This window comes from Lygodium microphyllum, chromosome 1, assembly GCF_053477565.2.
Source record: "Lygodium microphyllum isolate KBCC chromosome 1, Lygodium_microphyllum_v1.1.10, whole genome shotgun sequence".
Lineage (NCBI taxonomy): Eukaryota > Viridiplantae > Streptophyta > Polypodiopsida > Schizaeales > Lygodiaceae > Lygodium > Lygodium microphyllum.
In genome coordinates, this window is record NC_141135.1 from 95,053,347 (window position 1) to 95,077,784 (window position 24,438).

The 24,438-nt window shown below is 41.9% G+C and overlaps 1 protein-coding gene across 1 annotated transcript; it reads left to right on the forward strand.

Annotated features, from left to right (window-relative positions):
* Window positions 1-693: 693 nt before the first annotated feature.
* On the forward strand, window positions 694-23,094 carry LOC148041424 (uncharacterized). Its single transcript, XM_087679230.1, has 7 exons — window positions 694-1,350; window positions 19,597-19,714; window positions 19,808-20,217; window positions 20,361-20,477; window positions 20,581-20,718; window positions 20,847-20,984; window positions 21,067-23,094. The coding sequence occupies exons 1-7, from the start codon at window positions 758-760 to the stop codon at window positions 22,334-22,336; spliced, it is 2,784 nt and encodes a 927-aa protein (XP_087535356.1). The 5' UTR covers window positions 694-757; the 3' UTR covers window positions 22,337-23,094.
* Window positions 23,095-24,438: the final 1,344 nt, after the last annotated feature.

Genomic DNA, 24,438 nt, shown 5'->3' on the forward strand with positions numbered 1-24,438 from the left:
GTATTTTGTGCGTAGTATGCTTTGGTTTTCCCCTCAGATGAGTTGGCAACCCTAAACTTCCCTAAAATGTAGATGTAGACATCTCACTTTTTTCGATAATACTTTTACCTTACTACTTAAAAAAAGAAAAGCTAGTACCCTCAAATAACCAATCAGAACTAGGCCTCAAATTTGAAGGGTTGCCCACAACTTTTCAGTTGGAGGTTTTAGAGAAGCTCCGCTTTTCTATTTAAGGAGATTGGGAGGGTAGGAAACTGCTTTTATCCTAAATTTGTTACCTTTCCTTAGGGTAAATGTACCAATTAGTGACCATCTTTGAACAATCAGTGCATGATTTCAAGGTCTCCATGTGCCTATACCACATGTGCGAGAAGAAGAGCACCTATGTAGGAAAAGAAGATTTCCCCATTTCCATTGGCTAAGATTCTTCTCTTTTGCCCTCTTTTTGGCTTAGCTTCGTCCAAAATCTGGGGGTGAGCTGATTTTAAAGGGGTGACTTGAGCTGCTACTAGCAGATCTACCCCTTTGAGGTGTGCTGCAACCTTCAAATTTGTAGACATGCTATATAGCCTAGAAAGGGTGACTTGACGTGCTATTAGCATACCTACCCCTTTGAAGTGTGCTGAAACCTTCAAATTTGTAGACATGCTATATAGCCTAGAAAGGCATACGAAGACGTGGTCTTATAACACATGAACGTATAGACAGTGGGTTTAAGGCGTAGGGTTTAGGACCCCGTCCTGCCCTCGGTCTCAAGATGGCTGCGGCACGCCTGTGCTCTGCCATTGTTGCGCAGAGGAGTATCAGGGTTTGCCGCGCCTTGTACTTAGCGTCTGCTAGGCCCGTCTCTCCGTCCTTCCTGCGCAGTCAGCCTTCTCCCGAGCTGTTCCTATCCGGCTTGCTGTGGTACTCCAAGCAGCGCAGCAATGGCCGTCTTTCTTACCTTCTTATGGCACCTCGACGCAGCTTCTGTGATGCTGCTGTCGAGCTTAGCGCACCAATACCGCAAGAAGAGCTCGAGGAAGCAAGCAAGAAGAAGGAAGATCGAGAAGAAGAAGATGTAGGAGTACAGGATGCACAGCTGGACAAAGCAGAAGTGGTTGCGGAGAAGGCAGCAAGTAAACCATCATGCCAGGTTGACAATGTGGAAATTGATGCCCCTCCTAAGCCAGATGAACTGCAGCATCCGTGGAAGGAATGGCATGATTTTGTCGATTTCTTGCATCGAGAGAATTACGTGAAGGATGTAACCAAAGAAGCTGTGGACAGCTCCAATGAGCCCCTGGATAGCTCGCGATACATCAAGCAGGCCATCTTGGACTTCAGCAGGGATCGGGATGATGTAATCAGGTGAAACTAGCAGGTCCGAAATGACAATCAAAGTTTTCTGCCAAATATTTCCTATCAATGTAGAATAAAACTGACAGCATCATCCTTGGCTCACCTGGGAATTAACTACTCTATGCATTTCTTGCCGTCAAAATGTCATAACGAATGGACATGCAGTAGTTCTCCGAAACAACCTGCAACCTGTGCATAGTTTTTATATCCGAGACTTGCAAGTTGAAGGATTTGGGAAGTTTGAAGTTTGAATTTACGTTAGTTTAAGCAGAATTAGGCCTACAAGATTTGTTTTGTCTAGGATTGGGTTTTTGTTTTAGCTTGGCTGTGGTGTCGTTTTTGAATTCAACTGGTGGCTTTGGTGCAACTCCAGCACTCTGTGCTAGTGCAGTATACGTGTCAGAGCTGAGAGAAAACATGCAAGCCGATTTTGATCATAATCACAGGAAGTAGAAAAAGTTGGATCTCGATGTCTGTCAGCAATGCCTTGCAGAAGCACATATTGGCCATGTATTCCCCTCCTTTAGCCAAATTGTTGAAGTGTTGTGGAAATCAACTAGGAGCAAATTCCATTTGCTGTTAACCATCCCATCATGGACGTTAAAGTTAAACCAGGCTTCAATATTTGAACCCACTAGTACATGCTTATGCATGTAGAAAGCCTCCCTTAGTGTCAACCACATCATGTAGATGTATGGCAGGTATTGGCATGCCCTAGTTCTGCCCTCTCACAATCTCCCTCTTTGGACCAAGGATATTGAGATGCGCTTCTCCATCCCTATAGGATAGGGCCCTCGGGGCATTCTTTCTCCGTGCCAAAGCATGCAGCAAAGGAGAACAAGACTCGTTGTAGAAGAGATCAAAGAATGCTAGAACTTGCATAGGCAAACCCATCAAGCATTGGTCTCGCCTAGCTATGTTGTAGGTGAAGTTGGCTTCCCTCCCTCACATGCAAGCACCATGCGAGTGCAGTCTTAAGCGGTCAAGGGTTGATGTAGCAGCTGTCTACTTGTTTGCATTGTTCACCACCATTTCTCAATCAACATGATCATTATCTAAGAAGCATGACATCATCTAATTTGTGTAGTAGAGAGATGGGGCCACTAAGGCCATTGGGAAGCAACCACCAAGAAAACTCAATGAAGTATGCTGAAAACTATTGACCTATTGAAGATGTGTGTAGGAGCATTGGACATGTGGAGAGAATCGACAAAGTTGGAAACATGGTTGAATCAAAAGGGGAAGAACCTACGGTTGCAAATCTAAAACGAAGCATTCTCCAAGCCCAAAAAGGAAGCATTAGAAGATTAAAATCTATAGGCCGCCATTAGGAAATCTTGAGCCAATCGGATAGAACAATAATAATGAAGATTAGTGAAATCTAAGATAAACCAATGGAGGATCGATAGAGTAAGAGATATTTGGGCACTCTTGCTTAACTGGCTCGAACATTTAAAACAATTTAATAGTTTGCATTAGTTCACACACACAATTAGTTGAAAAGTTTAAAGCACAGAGATGGGAGTAACAGTGGAGTGAATGTAGTAATGAATCACAACTAACATAGGAGATGCTCTTTACAACTCAAAGCTCAAAATGTATTTGTTAATTAGAATAAATCAGCAAAAGCACAAAGTTTACCACTGTGTGGAGTATGCCACCCAAATATGCAATATCCTTGAGCCGCAAGATAGGTAGGTGATGGCATTTGGAGGCCAAATGAAGGAAATTGCAGCAAAAATATCGATGAGATAGCTAAAGAACGGTATTTTGTTAGAGATTAGTCATCTTGTGGACTAGCATTCTGAGGATACAGATGGTGTAGTCAGTTCTCTTGAAGGGCATTACACACTTTTCTTGTTAGTTAGTGGGCATTTTCAGTAGTCACAATGTATGGGCACTTTATCAGGTAGGCAATTATGCAATGTGGCAGTTGGAGGACATATCACTGATTATTTTATGCATTTATGAAGTAGTTGGCAGGTTACTGATCAGGTTGGCTTATTTTGCTGGCTGCTTGCATTATTTTATTGCATTGTTTCCTTCTATTTAGGCTTGAGTCACAGCGTGCCCTCCTCAGTTGTCTTCTAGGTGTTGGTGAGAGAGATCTAGCTTGAGGAGATACATCAACAACCCCTGCACATCTGCCCTCTTTATTTCATCATTCATTGATTGCAGATTTTTGTGTTATTTTGTCTCTTTTCTCTCTCCCTTTCTCGCATATTCATGGTCTTTTATATTATTGCATTATTTTCTCCTATTTAGGCTTGAGTGGCAACTTGCCCTTCTCTATTGTCTTCTAGTGTTGGTGAGAGAGATGTGGCTTGAGGAAATACATCGACAACCCTTGTACATTTGTGCTCTTCATTTCACCATTCATTGACTGTAGATTTTTGTGTTCTTCTTTCTCTTTTCTCCCTCCTTATCTCTTGTGTTCATGGTCTTTTAGTCTTGCCCATACACTTCCACATTCGTTACACTCTAACATGGTATCAAAGTAGTGTAGAAGGGCTGATTGATCGTGGGAAAACTTGATCGAGAGGATTCTTCATGACAAAAGTTTGAGTTTTTAGCCTTTGGAGGTTGCGGTGAACAGGTTGTGCTTGGAGAAGGAGTGAGGTTGCTGTCTTTTGCAGGTCTTCACTGTTCGTGAAAGAGGAAAGGTGGTGTTTTCAGCCATTTGTTGCAAATTTTGAGTTTTCATCACCTCTGACGGGTGGAACTCTTTGAGGATAAGTGGAGGAAGCCTTAGTAGGCATTGTTACCTTGTGCGGAGTCAAAGGGGACTGCCCTTGTTTTTGTGCATGCCATTATGGACCGTAAGGTTGATTGAAATTGATGCAAAGTTTTAGGCTATTATGGACCGTAAGGTCTCGGCGTTGTCGGTTTTTCCTTCATATCAAAAGCTTGGAGAATTACTGTATTTGGTATGTAATGATTCTTACCATCTTGGAGTTTTATGATTTGGTGGAGCTTGTGACTTTAGGCTACAGACCCTTCTATAACCTGTGATGCCTCCAAGCGTTCTATAGATGAGAAAGTCGAGTCGATGAAGGTACAGGCACATTGGGACAAATTGAATGCTTGCATCCTTTCTTTTCTCTTTCGTTGTTGCACTCTAGCCGTCATTCCTCACATTGAGCACTTGGTTATGGCTGGAGAGGTATGATCGGGGATGATTGTGAGATGAAGCGGGCGTCTTTGGAATTCAGATGAGGACTTCGAGTCCTAATAAGTCTTTTTCTATGCAGGAGCATGTCAATAGGCTTCGGCAATTACAGATGCAGGTCTAGAATATAGGGAAGGTGATTACCTTAGAGGACATGGTGATAACTCTTTTTTCTCAATTACCGCCTTGATTCAATGCATTTTACTCTTACCTTGATTGCTTCAAGGTAGACAGAGACCCTTAAGTGGGAGGAATTGGTTCTTATGGTCTTGGACCAAGAAGAACAACGCAAAGGTCAAAACGCTTTGTAGTTGGAGGCTTTGATTGGTTAGTCTTCCCAACAGAAGAGGAAGAACAAGAAGAAGGAAGGACGAGAAGTCCAAACAAGATAGCCAAGAAGTCTACCTATCACATATGTGACAAGACAGTTCATTGGAAGAAAGATTGCATCAACAAGGACAAGAAGAATACCAAGAAGAAGAAGCCTTCATCAGCCCCGCTTTCCTCCGTTTGGAGGTGATAGAGGATGTTTCTTTGACCGCCATTGATGCAATGATGATGGCTCCATAGTCTCATGAGCGGTGGCTGCTCCTTCATTAGCCGCTTTTCTCCATTGGGAGGTGATAGAGGATGTTCCTCTGATGGCCATTGACGCAATGATGATGGTCTCATAGTCTTGTGAGTAGATTGTGGATAGTGGCACTTTCCTCCACGACTCCTTTAAAAGTGATTGTTCGTATGCATTTAATGCATGGACAAATCCTTATAGGTACTAGTTCTTCGGTCCCCATCAAAGGCAAGGGTGATATGTAGTTGATTCCAAATGGGCAAGGTGGTGCCTACACATCAAAGGTGCTCTATGTGCCGGGTCTAGGGTATCCTCTCCTTTCAGTGCAAAAGATCTGTGGTGTTGGTTTGATAGCTGAATTTGATAAGGACTCCTTCCAAGTTCTTGATGGTGTTTCTCAACAGGTTCTTTGTGCAGTTTCCCTTCTCTTTGTTTCTCTCCACCCCCTCGTGCTTTCTCACTCATTCTCCTCTCTCCGTTCCTCTCTCTCGTACAACAAGAACAAACCAAGAGGAGGATGGATTGTTCTTCTCCCTCTCTCTTTGTTTTATGAAGAAAGAACAAGAACAAACCAAGAGGAGGATGGATTGCTCGTCTCCTCTTGGTGACAAATCCTCTTTTTGTTTCTCTCCCACCCTTCGTGTTTTCTCACTCATTCTCCTCCCTCCTCCCTCTCTCTTGTTGGTTTGGCTGGATTCCCTCTCCGTATATCCTTTATCTTCTCTTCTTCTCCTCTCCAGATTGCTTCTCTGTGTACTTCTACAGGTGATAAGTTACATGGACTTGACTATCTTACATGGAGTGCTGTGATGAAAGCTTGGTTTATATAGAAGTGGATTTGGTACATTGTATGTGGAGCTATTCTTTGGCCTCAACGTCCTTTTTCTCTTCTCGACGATTTTGATGAGAACAACCATAAGGAAGCTGTGTTTACATGGGATTCGGACGATGCATGTGCATATTTTACACTACTTCGGTGTATTTCTAAAGAAGTTCTACCAGAGGTTACCTCTTGTGGGATATTGCGAGAGAGATTGTCGAAGCTTTAGATGTACAAGACACCTTTCTCTATGTGTGCTGTGATCCTTTATGGACAGCTTCAGCAGATGAAGTTTGAGTCCAAGGACACCATTCAATCATTTTTGCTCCGTGTTACTCAGGTACAAGACCAATTTCGACACATGTAGTGTGCCCTTCCAGAGGCACATCTAGTGGGTACGGTACTCTAGAAGCTCCCCTCGGATTGAGGGCGCAAACATCATCTACACTTGTGAGCTTTATACATGTCCTCCATGCTGCTTGAGCATGAGACATCTTTGCGTTTACAGGGGAGGCTCTCATCTCACTATGGCGGTTCCAGTGAGCCCTTTACAACTTCAGAGAGGGATGACGGGAAGAAGTCGAGGGCTCAATGTTATCATTGTGGTAAGAAGGTTCACTTGCAAAAAGATTGCAAGGAGTTAGTAGCCTCACGGAAGAAGAAGAAGAAGCGGGATGTAACCTTCTCCGACATGTCATCCTTATCCTTAGACTTCGACTTTGATCCTCTGGCCAAGAAGAAGTACGTAGCATGAAAGAGATCCACTTTTTCAGACTGCGGGAAGGGCTTGATTGGCCCTTTCTCAGTTGCTTTTTAGTCCAGGTGATGCAGTCATTCGTTACAACTCTATGGTGCTAGAGAGGGAGTGTGAGCGGGTGGTGAGATGGGTTAGCCGCGCCTCATCTATACAGGTTATAGATGCACATGTTCTAGAGAGAGACATTCTTGATGCATCAATTGAAGTCTCGTAGATTCATATCTTGGAGCTAGGATTGATATCCAGGTTCATAGCGAGTTGTTTCTTTCATAGAGTGAGTGGGATCGGCTCCTAGTTTTAAGCTCACATGAGGGGACACTTTAGTGGTCTTGGCCAAAGGTGGGGAATCCATGGTCACATATGTTCAGAGGCATTTTTGACAGGATAGTCTTGTATGCTACTGCGAGACTTTGTCGACATACATAAAGATTTGTTACGACTCTTCTCTATTTTCAGGAGCTGGTACGATTGACTTTGAACTTAGGTTCTCTCTGAGGCACCTTGGTGGTGGCTTAATCACCCACTACTTGGGTATCCATGGTTCTACTCTAGTGGTTCTTTGTTGTCTATGATTATCATTGTATCATTGTATTGTATCAGATCACCCATGATCTAAGAGAGGGTGTTATTAGTCTAGTTAGCTCATGTGTGATTCTGGGCTATGCTTAATATTACTGGGTAATTTAGGCATTTTATAGTGGTTGTTTTACTGCTTATTTAGGCATTTATTGTTGGCTAACCAGTTGCCACATTTTGGGCCTATTTATTCAGTGGCTCCTCCTCTCATTCAATCATCATCATTCTTCAGGTGGTCTTCCGGTTGGAGAGAGGAGCCAGTGCCCGGTGCCCATGCAGCCAATGACTCATTGTTGTATGCGTCATTCTTGTGTTTGGTATATAGATTTCATTTCCCGAGCATACCTTTGAGTTCTCTTCCTTTGCAATGTTCTTTTGTTCTTTTGTTTCCTTTCTCTTGTGTCTTGTGTTTAGCAGTTTATTTCAGCACTTGTCTATACTTCCATTGCTACACCACTTATGACACCATCTTCCACTACTTGTCCAGTCCTTAGTGACTATTGCTTCATGGTCTATGTTATCGCCTAGTCTCTTGCTGTTACTTGTGATCAGTTGCGATCATCTTTATTGGGTTGCTTTTGTATTCTTAGTACTTTTCTTCATCAGCCTCTTCTTTGATGGGTGGTTATTGCACTTAGGATCTGTCTTCAATGGATGATACACATCGACACCTCCCTTAGCCCGCTCCTCCAAGAGCCCTTGGCTATTGGACAAGTGCTCCCTTGAGCATCTTGTACATTCTTTTCTTAATTTATAGCATTCATTCAGTGACTTCAAAGTCCTCTCTCTTCTTTGTTTGTATTTTTGCATTTCGTTTTTTGCGTTTAGGGTTTGATTTTTGCAGGTTACTGTTTGAGTCTTTGCGTTTTAGTTGTGGTCGTACTTTCCATATTTTCTCTGTGCAAATCCTAGTACATCTTCACAGTCCCATTTCATCCTTGTGCCATCTTTGTCTTGTCTCCATGTTAGAGCCTCCTCTCATGGTGACGTGGGATTGCAATTTCTATCCTTGTTTTTGTTGTCACGAGAACGTGAAATTTTGAGATGCTTTAATCTTGTCGATAACATTTGATTAAGATATTAATCAAATGTACAAGGTTGTTTAGCACATGTGATGAACATGGTAGTTATTTCATGGTAACAATCTAAGGATCTCAAGGATACAATGAGTGTTAAAGGCAAAAGTTGTGATAAGTTATGCCAACCAGGTTTTGGTGGTCAGTTGGTGTTAGTTTTGACCCTAGGATAGTTGTTTGGCCAATAATTGTTAGTGGTGACACTAGGGATTAGTATTAAATAATTAAATAATGCCAGTCTAAGGGTCAATAGAGGTTGGGGACCACTTGAGGTTGTAAATGGCCTAGCCAATTTAATGATGGATAGGCACATTCAATTTTGGGCAAGGTCAAAAGGGCTGAATTTAATTTTTGGGATTATTAAAATTTGAAAATTAATTAAATGTCTAGATAATGTTGAAAAATGGGTTTGGAAGGTTGCTACTTGGCAAAAATGCCCATACAAACTGAGAAAACGTTTTTTGGGGTTGAGTCATAGCCATTCAATTAGTTTATATATATATATATATATATATAGAGAGAGAGAGAGAGAGAGAGAGTTTTTACAGTCAGCTGAGGTGCCATGTTTTAGACCACAAGTCACAGTGAGAGCACTATTTGCCATATGGCAAGAAGGTATTACCTATCTTGTAGACTAAGGATAAGATCTTTGAGACTAATCGTTACGTGGAAAACTTAGATGCAGTCTATGCAAAGATAAAGTATGCACTTTAGAGATTATAGGAAAAGCAAAAGAAGGCAACTGATTGCCATGGACGTGCTTTGCAGTTTCCAAAGGGTGAGTATGTATTGTTGCGTTTTGAAAATGCAAGGCTGAAAAAGATAAAAGAAAAAGAGAGGTTGTACCCGAAGTTAAGCATGAGATACTATGGGCCCTTCCAAGTGTTGGAGAAGATCAACGATGTGGCATATTGGCTAAAATTACCTCCACATTGATAGATAAACAATCCCTTTCATGTTAGTTTGTTGAGGCGTTGTTGTGATGATGTGCTAGAGCCTAGAGGATATATCTGTTGAAAGTAAGCCTAAGGTTGAGGAGCTAGACGATATTTTGGTACTTGAGCAGATCTTGGCAAATAAGAAAAGAAAGCTTTGAGGTCTAATGTAGAGCAGTTTGTTAGGACATGTATCGTATGTCAGAAGGTAAATCATGATAAGGCAAAAGATGTGGGATAGCCCTTGCCTATTCTAGACTGGCCTTGCTAGAGCATTGCAATGGATTTTATGTTTCAGCTTCCTAGGATACCTATAAGAAATGATGGAATATGGACTATCATTTGCAGGCTTAGCAAACATGCCTATTTCATTCGGGCAAGGAAGATGTAATGTGCCCGCCTATCTGCTGTCCAAACACGTTTTTAGCGGTCCATCAAGAGAGAGTCTAAGCGACACCGCCCGGCACTCCCATGGAATGTCACAGGGGTTGTCGCCTAGGGTTTCTCGAGTCCAACTTGCAACAGAATGTTTGGGGCCGAACCCACTAGGATCGACCTGAAAGTTGAGTCCCTAGTGGTCAAGGTCTGGTGACATCATTTTAGCGTCGGGTTTTGGACATCCTACTTTATGCAGAGAATCCAAGCCAAAGCAGATCCATGCCGCACTTGGTTCAAAGAGAATGGGAGACAATAGGGATGTGGCGCTCCACCTCTTTGCCCATAGGGCATAGTTCCATTTCAATCCCCTAAAACGGCATGAATCGGGGTTCTAACCTAACGATTTTTAAGTGTCGGTCGTCAGTAAAACCTTGTGAGAAGCCTCCCAGTTCTGTGGGACCACCCTACTGTAGGACAGACCCGTTGGGGGTTCCGCCCTTTCGCTTCCCTCACTTGGTGTACTTTAGTTGTCTAATTATCCCTATCACTTTTAGGTGCGACATAAAAATAGCTTACATAATTAGCCTTTTTAAAGGACATGGTTCGTTTACGTAATCTTATGGCATTGACACGAAAACAAATTCAAACAGGTTCCCTGGAAGTACTTAATATTAGCAATTCATCAGAGATACAAATCTTGTTCAAAAGGGACAATATCCACAATCCGTAAGGATGCACTTTATTTCCACCAAGTTTCCGCCTTGCATTAGTAACAAGGGCCCCTCGAGAATCTATCTCGAGTCATGCGGATCGTTTGAGTAGGACCCGGAGGCAAGGAATTTACAGCCAGAGCTCCCCCTGGCATCCAAGTGTCCTTCTACGTTCAAATCAAACCATGGAGAGACCTCTCGTGGCAGGTTCGATCCACGTTCCCGTCATGGCTATTTAGAACCCCCTTGGCTAGGGTTGGTGGCTAGTTGGGGGTGGTTTGGTGCCCCCTCCAAAAGTTCAACCTGATTCACTATGCTTATTTATGAGTTTGGGGTTACACAATATCTTTTTTTTTGAAGCAATGTTCCTAAATTTACAAGCACAAACAAAGGTGTAGGTGAGTGCTTGAGACATTTGCTAAGGTGGCGGTCCCTTAACTTGACACTTAGCGTTTGACCTTCTTGCCTTGGCGGCAATTTCAATATCCTCCGAGGGTTAGGGAATACTTTTTTCCCGACCTTGCTCCTATGTGAAAGGAGCGAGCAATTATGTAATTGGATCTATATCCGATAGTTCTCGGGATGGAAGCTGTCCTAGCTTGCTAGTTTTTAATCCAGGGCTCTTGTCATTGGAAGAAACGACACTCGAACCTCTTGTATTAACGACATATTGCGTCATGGTTGAAGGTGATATCTTCAAGGTTGTTTCAGCTTTATCGAGGCCAGATTTGAAATAGAGACGAGTGAGTGTTTTACTTGTCTCATGGTCCACTTATGAAGTAACAATAGATTGGCTCAATTACCTTTAATCCTAAAAAAGTCGAGTTAAGCCCCATATAGGATTTATCTCATTGAACTACCTGAGCAATTAAGGTTAATGCTTCATATGCATGTCTTATAACTGTCTTTAAGATGACTCGCTAGCAGTACCGTTGAAATCGTCCGTAATACCGCGTAATCTAAATGCGAGTCTTTCCTAGGATGATGATGCAATATGGAGTTCTACTCTTGGGAATTTCTTTTCAATGCACTTACACAAATTATAATTAGAGGCTTGTGTTTTTTTGTTGTACGAGGAACACGAAGTCATCGGCCTAATGCATGTGCGAGCTACATCTCTCTAAAGGATCATAAGAGCCCAAAACCCGGCCTATTGTTGCAATGACCTAAACATACTTAACCCAATTATTGTAACGTTCACGACTCTCATGGACTTGATTCAAACTTTTACCTTTACCCTTTCAGTTTAACCAATTTCGCGATGCAAAAAGTACGATTTTCGCTTAATGAATATGCATAAGCATCCTAACAACACATTTTTTCAGTACCTTCAAGCATGCCAATGTTAGTGCATAATCTAAAGCATTATGGGCACAATCAATAAGGTCCTTGATTTTTTTAGCGTGCATGAGTGCAAAATCTTTCGTGCAATTTATTTGTTCAAAACATGCCAAAGTGCAAATAAACACAGTTTTCAACATGATAGAATGATACAACCTAAATGGTGGTTAGTTATCATAGACCTTCGCAATACTTCCCCCTTTCCAATGAAGTCAGCCTATGTTCTTAAGGCCTCCCATCAGGGTAGGATTTATGGGACGCACTTGATTACCAAGTGACGCGGTTTCTTGACCCGTAGCTCCATCGGTTGAAGCGGGATTCACGTTTGGTTGGACTTTACTTCGCTTGGGAGGCATCGTATAGTTTTGGTTTTTTCTTCGTGGCTATACGCTCAAGTTACGAGAGAGACGACTCCTCGTGGAGGGAATTCGTTTGTGAGAACCTTCTTGAAGAGGGGGAGAAAAGAAAGACGACAAGCTCGGAAGTCTTCAAAGAGAGAGAAATTCCCTCTCCCTCTCTCTCTCTTTCTCTCTTCTCTCTTACTCTCCCTTTCTCTGTCTCTCTCTGTCTGTCTGTCTCTCTCTCTCTCTCTCTCTCTCCTCCCTTACTCTTCCTCTTTTCTCTCTCTCTCTCTCTCTCTCTCTCTAGCAACGAACCTCCCTTCCCTTCAGTCAACCATTGTATAGGGCCACCAACTCCAGTCCTCCCCGACGTCCTTATCCACGCTTAAGCCCTTTTTATAGGGTCTGGGGGGGTGGGGGGGGGGGGGGGGCAATTCAGTAAGGTATGGGGGCCCTCCCCTTCCCCTTCCCCTTCCCCCTCCCCCTCCTCCCACGGCACACGGCAGCCTCCTTGCCTCCCTCTCTCGATACGTGGCAGCCTCCCTTGGCCGCCTCCACGTTGATATACGACAGCCCCCTTCCCCTCCCCTGCGCCGTCCGCCAGTTGGCGGTGTGAGTAGGGAGGGGGGGAATTATTCTCTATTTTTTATAAAAAAAATCATTTAATTAGAGGGAGGGGAGGTTATACGGCGGGAGGGAGGGGAAAATGTTACAGAAGAAAATAAAGGTTGATCATATAGCACGATCGTTTTTGAAGCACATCTTTAAGTATCTTGGTATGGTTGGTAGTATGCAAATTCTTATGCATAGTCACATTGCAATGGCCCAAATTATGCAAATAAGAATGTTTTCTAGTGCACCTACTTCTCCTAGCATATCAGGTACACATGAGGGGCTAGTCAATTGGATGCAAGGTTGCATATTAGTAAGTTGGAATTGTTGCAGTGTGAAAGTATAAAGCCTTGCAGTGCTTAAGGGAAAGAAAGGCCTACAACCTAGTGGAGGTTTTGAGGTAGGCAAAGTTAGAGGTAAAGTTTCCATATGCTCTTGGTGAAGCTTCACATTGTTTCACCAATAGATGCAAAGGGGATGGAAGAGGATGACTTAGCATACCATCCTCGGTTGTTGCAACTTTACATATGTCTTTCAGTTAGAGCTGACTTTGGTTCGGGCTCATTAGGTTTAGTAGAGCAGGGGTCTACAGCATTGCTTGATGCTCAAGGGGAAGGTACCACTTCCACTCCACCAGTTGTGGACAGCTCTTGTATTTAGTGGATCTCGGATGTATTAAGCATGCATCCAAGGTATTGTGCTGATAGTATGTCTGCCATAGGGTCACTGCTCAGTGTACTTGCTTTTCATGATCATTTGTGTGTCTTTGGTTGTGATGCCTATGTGCATGTACTTGTAGACTAGAGGATCAAACTAGACATGAAATCCATTAAGGGCATCTTCATGGGATATGGAGATGAGGGAGAGATGGGTTATAGAGTTTAGCTTCCTTAGGGCAGGAAGATTGTATGCAGCGAGACATAGTATTTAATGAGGCAAAGTTGTTGAAACATGCTTTACAAGGTGGCCTTGACAAAAAGAAGGTCAAATCTCAGCATGAACAACTAGCCATTCAACAGCCATTAGCTGAAGATTTTGTTCCTTTTGATGTTGAACATGAGCAACAACCCATTGTGCTACAACCAAAAGATAATGGACAGCAAATAGATGCACATGATGGAATAGAATAGTAGAACAACAAGAAAAACGTGCTGAAAATAGGTTACAACAGCATGAAAATGATGAAAATCAGCAACTTGCTAATGATGTGCACGTACCAAAGGATGTAGACCGATTGCCTGACAATAGAGATCATTGGGTAAGAAGGTCTACATGTATTTGAAGGCAGCCACAGAGGTTTCAGCCATCTTTGGATTTCATTTTGTTGATTGATGAGGGTGAACCTTCGACATTTAGAGAGGCACAGTCATGTGAAAACAAGAAAAAGTGGCAGCTTGCTATGCAGAAAGAGATAAAGTCTCTGTATGCGAAAAACACTTGGAAGCTTATATCTTTATCCAAGGATAGGAAAGCTATCCCTAATTATTGAGTTTACAACGTGAAATGTATTGATGGGAAGCCTAAGTACAAGGCACAATTGGTTGCTAAGGGCTATACACAAATGGAAGATATAGGTTTCCAGGAGGTTTTTTCACCAGTGGTGAAGATGACTACGCTTTGTGTTTTGTTTGCTCTCACCACATCCTTGGATTTTGAGTTGGATTAGATAGATGTGAAAACTACTTTTTTTTCATGGTGATTTGGATGAAGAGTTGTACATGAAACAACTTGAAGGCTTTGCTATCCCAAGGAAAAAGCATTTAGTTTGTAAGCTGAAACACAACTTATATGGGCTGAAACAAGCCCCTAGACAATGGTACAAAAAGTTTGATACCTTTATACTCAACCATGAATTTAAATGCAGTCATTCAAATCATTGCTTATACACTAAAAAGGCTAATGATGGAAGTCTTATTGTGCTGGTCTTATATGTGGATGACATGTTGATTGTAGGAAAGCATAAGAGTACTTTGAATACTCTTAAAAGGCAGCTAAGTTTAGTCTTCTCTATGAAAGATTTGGGAGCAGTTGAACACATTTTTGGCATGCGCATTAGAAGAGAGAGGACAACACTTGTTTCTCTCAGAAGACAAGTACATTAGTAAAGTATTTGACAGGCTAAATATGGTTGATGCTAAGCTTCTTGGTGTGCCTTTACCACCACACACAAAGCTTAGCAAAGTGATTGCCCAAAGGATGATGATATTGCTAGTGCTATGAAGGGCATACATTATGTCAGCTTGTGGATCTTTGATGTATGTTATGGTTGCAAATCGCTTTGACATTTCTCATGTAGTGGGAGTTGTTAGCAGATTCATGTCTAACCTTGGCAAGCCACACTGGGAAGCATTGAAATGTATTTTTAGATACTTAAAAGGTACATAAGAGAAGTGTATATGCTATGGAAAGGCAAGTGAAACTGGTCTATGACTCACATAAAGTGGTAGTTTCTTCAATTAACATCTGGTCTTTACATACACACACATAAGTAGAGACCTTACTTTCTCTCTCAACGCCAGATTGGCCCCGAAGACCAGCGCCCCTCTCGGTATTTCTTTATCAATTAAAAGATGGAAAATTACAAAAGTAATGTTCCAAAATACATAACCTGTGAACAGTTGGTTTTCATCTCTTCGGAGTAAATCCCAGCTGCATAATAACAGTATAGCATGTCCAGATCAACATCCCTTTTAGGAAAGCATTTTTTATGATGAAAACTCAATGATTCCTGTGCAGAATTGCAGAGTGCAAATCTCTGAATTCACCGTTCTTACTGTCTAGCATGTCCAGAGTTCACTGTTCTTACTATCTAGTATGCACAGAATTCACTGTTTTTACTGTCCAGCACACTATTCTTACTGTCCAGCATGTGCAGAATTCACTGTTCTTACTGTTCAGCATATGACCAAAACTCAATGATTCGTGTGCAGAATTAAAGTTTGCAGATCTTTGAATTCACTGTTCTTATTGTCCAGCATGTGTTGCATTTTCTATGACCAATACTCAATGATTCATGTGCAAAATTTCAGAGAAAACACAGAATTGTACCTTTGATGGAATTAGCCCATCATGTGAAGCATTTCCTCTGAGAATAGAGAGAGAGTTGATCAGAGGGAGCAAGCTCTACCTCTGTACTTGAGTCAAAGACGTAGAAGTACTCTCTATGGTTGATTTTCTTGCAGCAATCTACCCTTAGCTCCTCAAAACTTCATTCTCCCATCTGTCCCTTATGCCTATTACGTTTTTTTAAAATGCTCTCTCTCTCTCTCTCTCTCTCTCTCTCTCTCTCTCTCTCTCATTTGTGCCACATGGCATTCATGTAACAATTTTCTCGTTTAAACCTTTTGGTCTAAAATTCTCCATGATCGGTGCAGAATTTGACCTCGGCACAGACCAAAGAATTAATCATCGTGTAAAAACGAAGATAATGACGCGAACAGATTCTGGGGTATCAAAATAGTAACTCCCTAAATTTTAGGGATGGTGACCCCTGGATTCCTCAAGTTGTTCTGAGCAACTTTTATCATTGTGACCACATCAAAAAGTGTAATGTGGCTTAGTTACGGTGACTTTTATTCCGTGGGCATTTTCACATGTGCATCTTTTGTCTTAGCCAGACTCATTGTCGTGCACCATCTCCAATGGCTAAGCACACAGTCCCAAACCACTGGCATTCTATTCTTCTGTGCCCATTCAATATGGAACCGGTCCTAAGGCTCAAACAAACCATTAGTCTAATTTGTCCCAATGGCTGTCTCTTTCGGCCATACAAAGATACCGGCTTATTCCAAGAGAACTTTGGGGGTAAGAAGCAACAACAACAAAAGAAAAGAAAAATAAAATATTTATATAAGTAAATAAAAAAAAGAAATTGTAAAAAGTATCACCACTTGGTGACAGGTACACTAGAGTTGCAGGGATTTTGTGATTCGTATCTTGGCAGGAGATCTTAATATAAGGAAATTTACTAGTGGGTATGTCTTTACTTTGACTGTTGGGGCTCTCTCTTAGTGTTCAAGGTTGTAGAAAATTGTGGCACTGAGTACTACAGATGCCGAATATATTTCAGCCACAGAAGCTTCTAAGGAAGCTATTTGGCTTGGCCTTCTGGTCAAGGACTTTGGTCTTTCTTCATGTACTTTAGTCCTTGGTTGTGATAGCCAAAGTGTCGTATGCCTGGCTAAGAATGCTATGTTCCATGCACGTGCCAAACACATAGATGTTTGGCACCATTTTATATGAATGTTTTCACTAAGAGTCTTACAAAGACTCAACATGAGCATTGCATCCGATTAGTGGGAGTTGGTTAGCTTAAAGGTACCACTTCGGGCCTTTAAGTGGGAAGTTGTTGGCTGTAAAGTCCCTTTGTCTCCGTGTAAAGTTATACAGGTGTGAACACACTCTTATTTGCACCCTAACATATAAATACATTTTATTCTTTGTGTACCGTAACAAATCTGGTACACTCATCTTGGGATTCACACTCTCACACTCAACATTGCTGCTCCACTCTTGACTCGGACTTCCATTGCGCACTCATCCCTTCATCATTAGGCGACTGCTGTAGTGCTTGTGTTTTTGTTGTCTCGCAAGCTGTCTACATTAGCAAACACCTCTTCTGTTGTTGCTTGATAGTTCTCTGCCTCGGTTGATTAGTGTTCAACCTTTCTTTGGTGGTGCATTGTTGCGCTTACTAGATTTCAGCCTTGAATTTATCTCATTAGTCATAGATGTGTTACTAGCTGTGCAAGATTTAGGGTAAAGGGTTTATTGTGGACATTTATAAGTTGTGCTTTTGTATTTTTGGCTCTTAAAGGGTTTGGAAATGTAGTGCTTGTAAAATTCACATTCAACAGCCCAACCCCCCAACCCACCCCCCCCCTTGCGGGGCCACCCTCTCGTTCTTTGCAGGTTTCAGCCATCAACCATCTTCTACTGCCTGTCCAGTCCCCATTGCTGCTTCGTGGTCTATGTTGTCGCCTAGCCTCTCGCTATTGCCAATGATCAGTTGCCATCATCTTCATAAGGTTGTTTGTTGCGTTTTTAGCACTTTTCTTCATCAATTTTTGCTTTGATTGGTGGTTATTGCACTCGGGATATGTCTCTAGTGGACGATACACATCGACGCCTTCCTTAGCCCGCCCCTACAATAGTCCCTAGCTGTTGGATAGCTCTGCCCTTGAGCATCTTGTACATTCTTTCCTTAATTTACATCATTCATTCATTCACTTCAGAGTCCTCTCTCTTCTTTGTTTGTGTCTTGCATTTAGGGTTTGAGTTTTGCACGTCTCTGTCTAAGTCTTTGTGTTTTAGTTGTGGTCGTACTTTTTGTGTTTCCTCTGTGCAAACCCTAGCACCTCTTCACCGTCCCATTCCATCCTTGTGCCATCCTAGTCCTGACACCATGTTAGAGCCCCCTCTCATGGTGGTGCGGGATGGCAATTCCTATCCTCGTTCCTGCTCTTGTCCTTGACCCCAAAACACATCCGATATTACTATGCAAATCACAAATGTGATGACATGTGGGATGACCAACAGTACCTCCGGTCTCCCTCTCTCCAAGTGGATGTGATCCAATAGAAAAAGAGTGGAGTGGAGTATATATAGACTACAGTGTGAGATTCAGACAAATGGGCAGCCCTAAATGAGCTACCTAGTTGCTCGTATGTGTGCCCAATAACAAGCCTAATATTTGTGCCTTACACCCATGAAATGTACTCCGCCAACACCTTATCCTTTGTATTATTACCCTTGAACTCTTCAATCTTGAATTTATCTCATTAGCCATAGATGTGTTATTAGCTGTGCAGGATTTAGGGGTTAGGGGTTTCTTGTGGACATTTATGCTTTGTGCTTTTGTATTTTTGGCTCTTTAAGGGTTTGGAAATGTAGTGCTTGTAAAATTCGCATTTAACTCCCGAATTTTCAGATGCTTGTTTTTGGTTTCCCCTTTATGCCTTTTTAAAACTACCCCCACAACAACCCCAAAAATGCACAACCAAACCCAAAACAACCCACCGCACACACACACACACACACACACACACACACACACACACACACATTTCTTTCCTTAGTGAGTGGGTACTTGGTTGCTGCTTTTGGGTGGTTCTCTCTGTCACTAACCGTGACTGTCCCATGTCTCATGTGACTATGTGAAGAAGATCTTGGAAGAAGGAATTGATGTCCTCCCATTGTTCTGGACTCCTCTCTGTGCACTGCCATCGCACAGCAGCAGGAGCTAAAGAGTAGTATACAGGGTTTACAACTATATGATGTATATAGTTCTAATTATATAAATGTTATGTTGGGTGATTCAGAGATCATAAAAAAAGGAAAAAGTTTGCACAGGGAGCCTCTATTGTTTTACTTATAGTGTAGCGCTTGTATTTTGTAGATGTGTTTACTGCTTTTGTTCTGTTAAGTGAAAAATGAGAAAGTAAGGGTAAGCAGTGTTCTTAAACTTTTGTGTTTTCAAAGAGTGATCAATTCTGCATCCTGTGTTCTGACATCTTGCAGCAGGAGTTAAAAAGTAGTGCACTGTTTTACAATCATTTGCTGTATACAGTTCTAATTGTATACAACTAATGACAGATGTTCGGTGAACTTAAAAAGGAAAAAAGTAAGCACAGAGACCCTCTGTCATATTGCTTTTACTTCGGTGATTTTTTTGCTGTGTTCCTTAATGTTTTTTGTCGATACAGTGAAAACTCTGAAAAGTAGCTTAACAGTTCTTTTTCTGAAGTGATCATAGATGTAAACTTTGATGCTTCACATAAATATTTATGGTGTGTATGACATGCAGTTGTGATGCTCTAGGTAGACATGGATATGTGGCCAAAATCTATTCTTACCTCATAACCCTTTTTCTGCTTCAGTATTTCAGGGGACTTGTTTGTTGATTGTGCATTAGTGTCCTGATACTGGCTGTAATTGAATGTCTCGTCTCCTGTTTTGTTGACATCTATGCAGGTTCTTGACTAAATTCCACATCAGGGTAATTTCAAAAATAGGCTGTCCTAGCATAGATAGGAAGGTGGTTAATGCTAGCAAACGGCTGCGTGTGCTCTGTGAGATTCCTGAAGATGAGGTACAGGGTTATGCACCTTTTTTGCTCAGCATCAGTTTAAATAAGCATGTGGCATTTATGCACAGTCTCTTACTTATGTTTTGATGGTTCTAGGTTTGCCAGCAGTGTAAGCTGAAAACTTTTTGTACAAGGGCTTTCGTTGAACCAGCACCAAAAATTTCTGCTGAAACTGTTGATGTTACTCGAGTCTTATATGCCTTTGTGCTAAATGCATCCCCAAATGCAGAATCGCAAGTGTCATACCCAACTGCAGTGACAAAGTCAGCATGCCATCTGTTGGGGGAACTTGTACAGCTCGGGGCTTATCCAAAAGATCCTTCCCGTGTGCCAAAAAGGCTCTCTCCTGCATCAAAATCATTGAAGAAAGCAGAACAGTTGCAAGCAAGTAAAAGTTCACTGGACAGGAAAGAGGCTGGGGAATCTGCATCAGAAGAACTTGTGGATGATGTACAAGAGTCCTCAAAATCAGAGCGCAAGTGTGGTGCTGACTGGACATGTCCAAAGTAGGTGCTCAAACCTCACAGATTAAAGTTCTTCAAAGGCTGGAGGGTTTCTAATTTCTGTTGTAGCTTTTGTTATGTTTTCTTTGTTAGGAATAAGATAGTAGCTGTGTCTTCTTGCTCATGTATTCAGTGGCTTGGTGCAGATGCCAATTCAAGAATTTCCGCAGGAACACAAAATGCCATAAGTGTTCTGCTAAACGCACTGGGCCTATGGAATTGCATTTAGAAGAGCTCCAACCAGGCGATTGGAGATGTCCAGAGTAAGTTGCTTAATTCTCCCAAGTCTTGAGATATTGCTTACCTGCCAAAAGTATATGCAATGTGACAAGAGGCATGGTGAACTCATTTTTCTCTGGTGTGCAGGTGTAGCTTCAGAAATTTTAGGAGAAATGATAAATGTCGTGAATGCAATGCTGAATGTCCCAGTGACGTAGATAAAGAGGCTATGAGTATTGAGGAGAAGCTCGAAGACCTTGAACCAGGCGATTGGAGATGTCCAGAGTATGTTTTCCTTTCCATGCTTCATGATGTACATGACTTTCATTTCTTGCTCATGCAGATTTTTGCAAATTTCAAGAGGAACTTAGCTAAATTGTGGCTGATTCATTTGTCTTTCTACATTTGTACAGGTGTAATTTCAGGAATTTCAGGAGAAATAAGACTTGTCGAGAATGCAATACTGCATGTCCTACTGATACAGTAAGTCTGAGAAAGAGTACTGAGGGGAAGCTAGACGACCTGCAACCGGGCGATTGGAGATGTCCAAAGTAAGCCCATTTGACTGCTATATGGAATTTATTTTGTGGTAATGATGTGCAGACAAGGTTTAATGTCGTTTTTTCTATGCAGGTGCAATTTTAGAAATTTTAAGCGGAATAATAAATGCCGAGATTGTGGCGCTTCTAAGCCTCGTGAGACTAACGATGATGATCGCTGGGGTCTTAAAAAAGCATCTGAGCGGAGCTTGGGCTCTGCCAATAACTTGGCATCCTCTAGCACTCGTCCAAACAATGGTCGCACAAAACATCAAGAATGGAAGCCTGATCTTAAACGACGAATGTTTGAAGACACAGATGATGATAAGTCAGAAGAAGACACATTATCTGATGACATGGATGCTCCTGTGGCTTTGTCAAAGTCTAGAAGAATACACAAATCTAAAGATGACATCTCGAATGGTGAGGTCAGTGTGCCAGTTAGCAGTATTAAGTTCAGTCGTGTGACTTCAAAGTCTGCCGGGACTCCCACGGCTCAGGTTCATAAGAGTAGGACCCCCAAGGCTCAAGGTGACAAGACTAGGTTGCCAAATTTTGTAAATAAGGATGTAGAAAGTGAGTTGGATGAAGAACATGATACTGGGGTGGGCAGAAAGACATTCAGGTATGGGAAATGGGGTGGTTCAGCTGAAGAACTAATTGATGATTTGGATGATGATGATGATACTGGGGTAGGCAGAAAGACATTCAGGTATGGAAAATGGGGAGGTTCAGCTGAAGAATTTATTGATGATTCGGATGATGATGATGACTATGAAGATGATGATGAAGGTGAATTTGAGGATGATGAGGATGAGGGTGAGTTTGCAGATGATGATGAACTCGACAACTGCAATGAAGCTGAAAAGGGTTATGATCCTGTTGTCATGAAAAAACGTGGAGCCACTAAACATAGTACTAGTGTAGCTAAGGGTAATTGTGGACATAATATGTCTAAATCGGCATCTAGTGGTAAAGGAGAGGGCAAGGTAAAAGGCAGTGGATACAGAGGCCGAGGAGGACAGAGAAAAGAACAGACTGCTAATGTGGAAAAGCAACTCCCTGCCAGGAGCTCCAGAAAAGTCTTCTCTGCATCTAGTAAAGAGCAGACCACTAAAATGGAAAATGAATTCCCTGCTAAGAGCCCCAAAAAAATCTCCTATGCATCTATCAAAGCTAAGGTGAATGTGAAAGAGTTTGCTGGTTATTCAAGAGGATCTGATGACAGCAGATGGAAAGGGTCCAGTGCAGGACAAGAAAATGAGAAAAGTTGGAACAACAAAGCAGAGAGAAGCAGCAGAAAGACTGCACCAAATACCAGATCAAAGGCTGGAGGGGAGGTGAAGAGGAAGAAGAAAGACTGAGCTTGTAGATTTTGGGAGGATCTTTCCTACTTTAAATTGTTTGATCCATCCATTTTTTCTCGTGTTGTCCCAGTTGTTGCCATTTGGGATGCATCAGTTCTGGACCAGAATGGTTGGGAGGCACAGACTTCATGCTTATGCTTGTCTTCCTTCTCGAGGAATGATGACCACTATTTATGTGGGATCCATTATTTTTGTGTTGACCTTGATCAGTGATCTAAATGCGAAGTCCATGTGTAAGGTGCATCAACCACCTGCAGGAACAAAAATAGTTTTGTACATTGCTACTCAAGATACGCGCATTACACACAAATCTAAAGATAAGACGCTCCTTAGTGTCAGGTGAATTTTGCAATTGTGAGCGGACCTTTAACTGGGAGAAATCAAGTTAAGCAGTGCAGTACTTGAGCCATACTTGATAAGCCAAACCTTTTTGGCTATAATTGTTTGGAGATTATACTGCTTTGAAAACTTTTTACAACTGCTACTCAAGATACGCGCATTACACACAAATCTAAAGATAAGACGCTCCTTAGTGTCAGGTGAATTTTGCAATTGTGAGCGGACCTTTAACTGGGAGAAATCAAGTTAAGCAGTGCAATACTTGAGCCATACTTGATAAGCCAAACCTTTTTGGCTATAATTGTTTGGAGATTATACTGCTTTGAAAACTTTTTACAGCTGCTAAAGCACCTGATTCACTTCACAGTCTTTTAGTTAGTCAATAGAGTGACATTCTTGTCTATAACTTCTGGAGACTCCGATAACCGCGCAAAAAGCTCATTGTTCTCTGAACTTGTCTCACTCAATGATCATGTTTCCCTTGTAAGCATGGCTTTACATGAAGCAAAATGTTTTCTCTGGGTTGCTACTTAGGTGTGAAAAGGTAATGTATTGTATTACATATTATCTAGGATCATAAATTATCCAGGATCATAAAAGAAAGATCTGAGCTAATGAATAGCTCTAAGGATTTTAGTTAGATCTTTTTCACTAAATCTACCTAGCTTAAAGATACTTCTCAAAACCATTGAACTTTGAAAGCTACTTCTGGTGAGGCGCTCCGGTGGCCACCTTAACATTGTCAAAAACCTATTTCAAATGATCTGGGTGAAGAGCTGGGTGGACTGAGATTAGCATCCTCGTAGGCATTGGAAGGGCCTAATGCGTCAAGCAACCTTTGGCTGCAAATATATTTGCTGACTGACTCCTCGCTTTTTTGACTTTTGACTAGGCATCATTGCCCTCACTATTATTCTGGAGAAACACAATTTTTGAGTGGATTTCAGCATAATTTTGTTAGGGAAGTCGAGACCCTAAACTTTACAAATGTTAAGAGCTTTCATAAATTTTTTTGCTCTAACCCTCTCTAAGTAAGCTTCTTTGTCCCCCATGATCCAAGACTCCGAAGTCTCCACTCTTAAGGGCACAACTATTTCCCAGCAGTGTTTGGAAGAGTTGGATGGGCTTTTGGCTTCTCTTTCTTTCTCAAATGATTTTGGGCTGCCCTCTTGGTCAAAACCGATTAGCCTAGTCTAGCAAGCAACATGAATCTTCTCCCAACAGTTTGTGCCCGGGATGGTTTAAAGATCCAAAGAGCAAACACACTTTTCTCAGCCTACACTTCAATTGCAGAGTTCTCCCATTAAACGTTGTCTAAACTTGCTACCCAGGAAGCAATCATGCTTGCAAGAAACCTGCTTACTCTTAACTTTCTTGATGACAAGTGTAGAAGCCAGGTCATATCCTTAGAGGTTTCATGAAGTGCCTACTTCAAGAATTTTGGTAGGAAATCTAGCAGCAGAGAGGTATTGGGTAGCTCTGATGTCCAGCATCTCTTTAGCAATTTTGCTCCTAGAGCAACACTTTCCTCCTCTAGATTTAGTGGCTGCAATCCAGGCCTTCTCCTTTGTGTTTTTGAGGGCCTGAGGGCCTGTCATGGGAGCACAGTAGTTGATCTTAACCCCTTTCCCCACAGGAAGAGTATGCATGTCTAGTGTAGCTTGACAATTTTCCTCTTAGAGAAATGCTTTTCTCTTTTGGATTAAGTAGCTACAATGCATCCTTCTCCTGTGGTGGTTTTTTGAGGGTTTGGATAGATA

What these genes read in the sequence shown, in the direction of transcription:
- LOC148041424 (XM_087679230.1), top strand. Translation starts at nt 758, where the DNA reads ATGGCTGCGGCACGCCTGTGCTCTGCCATTGTTGCGCAGAGGAGTATC. An exon ending in GTGAGATTCCTGAAGATGAG is followed by an intron (nt 19,715 to 19,807) that starts GTACAGGGTTAT and finishes TGATGGTTCTAG; the next exon opens with GTTTGCCAGCAGTGTAAGCT. An exon ending in GGCGATTGGAGATGTCCAGA is followed by an intron (nt 20,719 to 20,846) that starts GTATGTTTTCCT and finishes ACATTTGTACAG; the next exon opens with GTGTAATTTCAGGAATTTCA.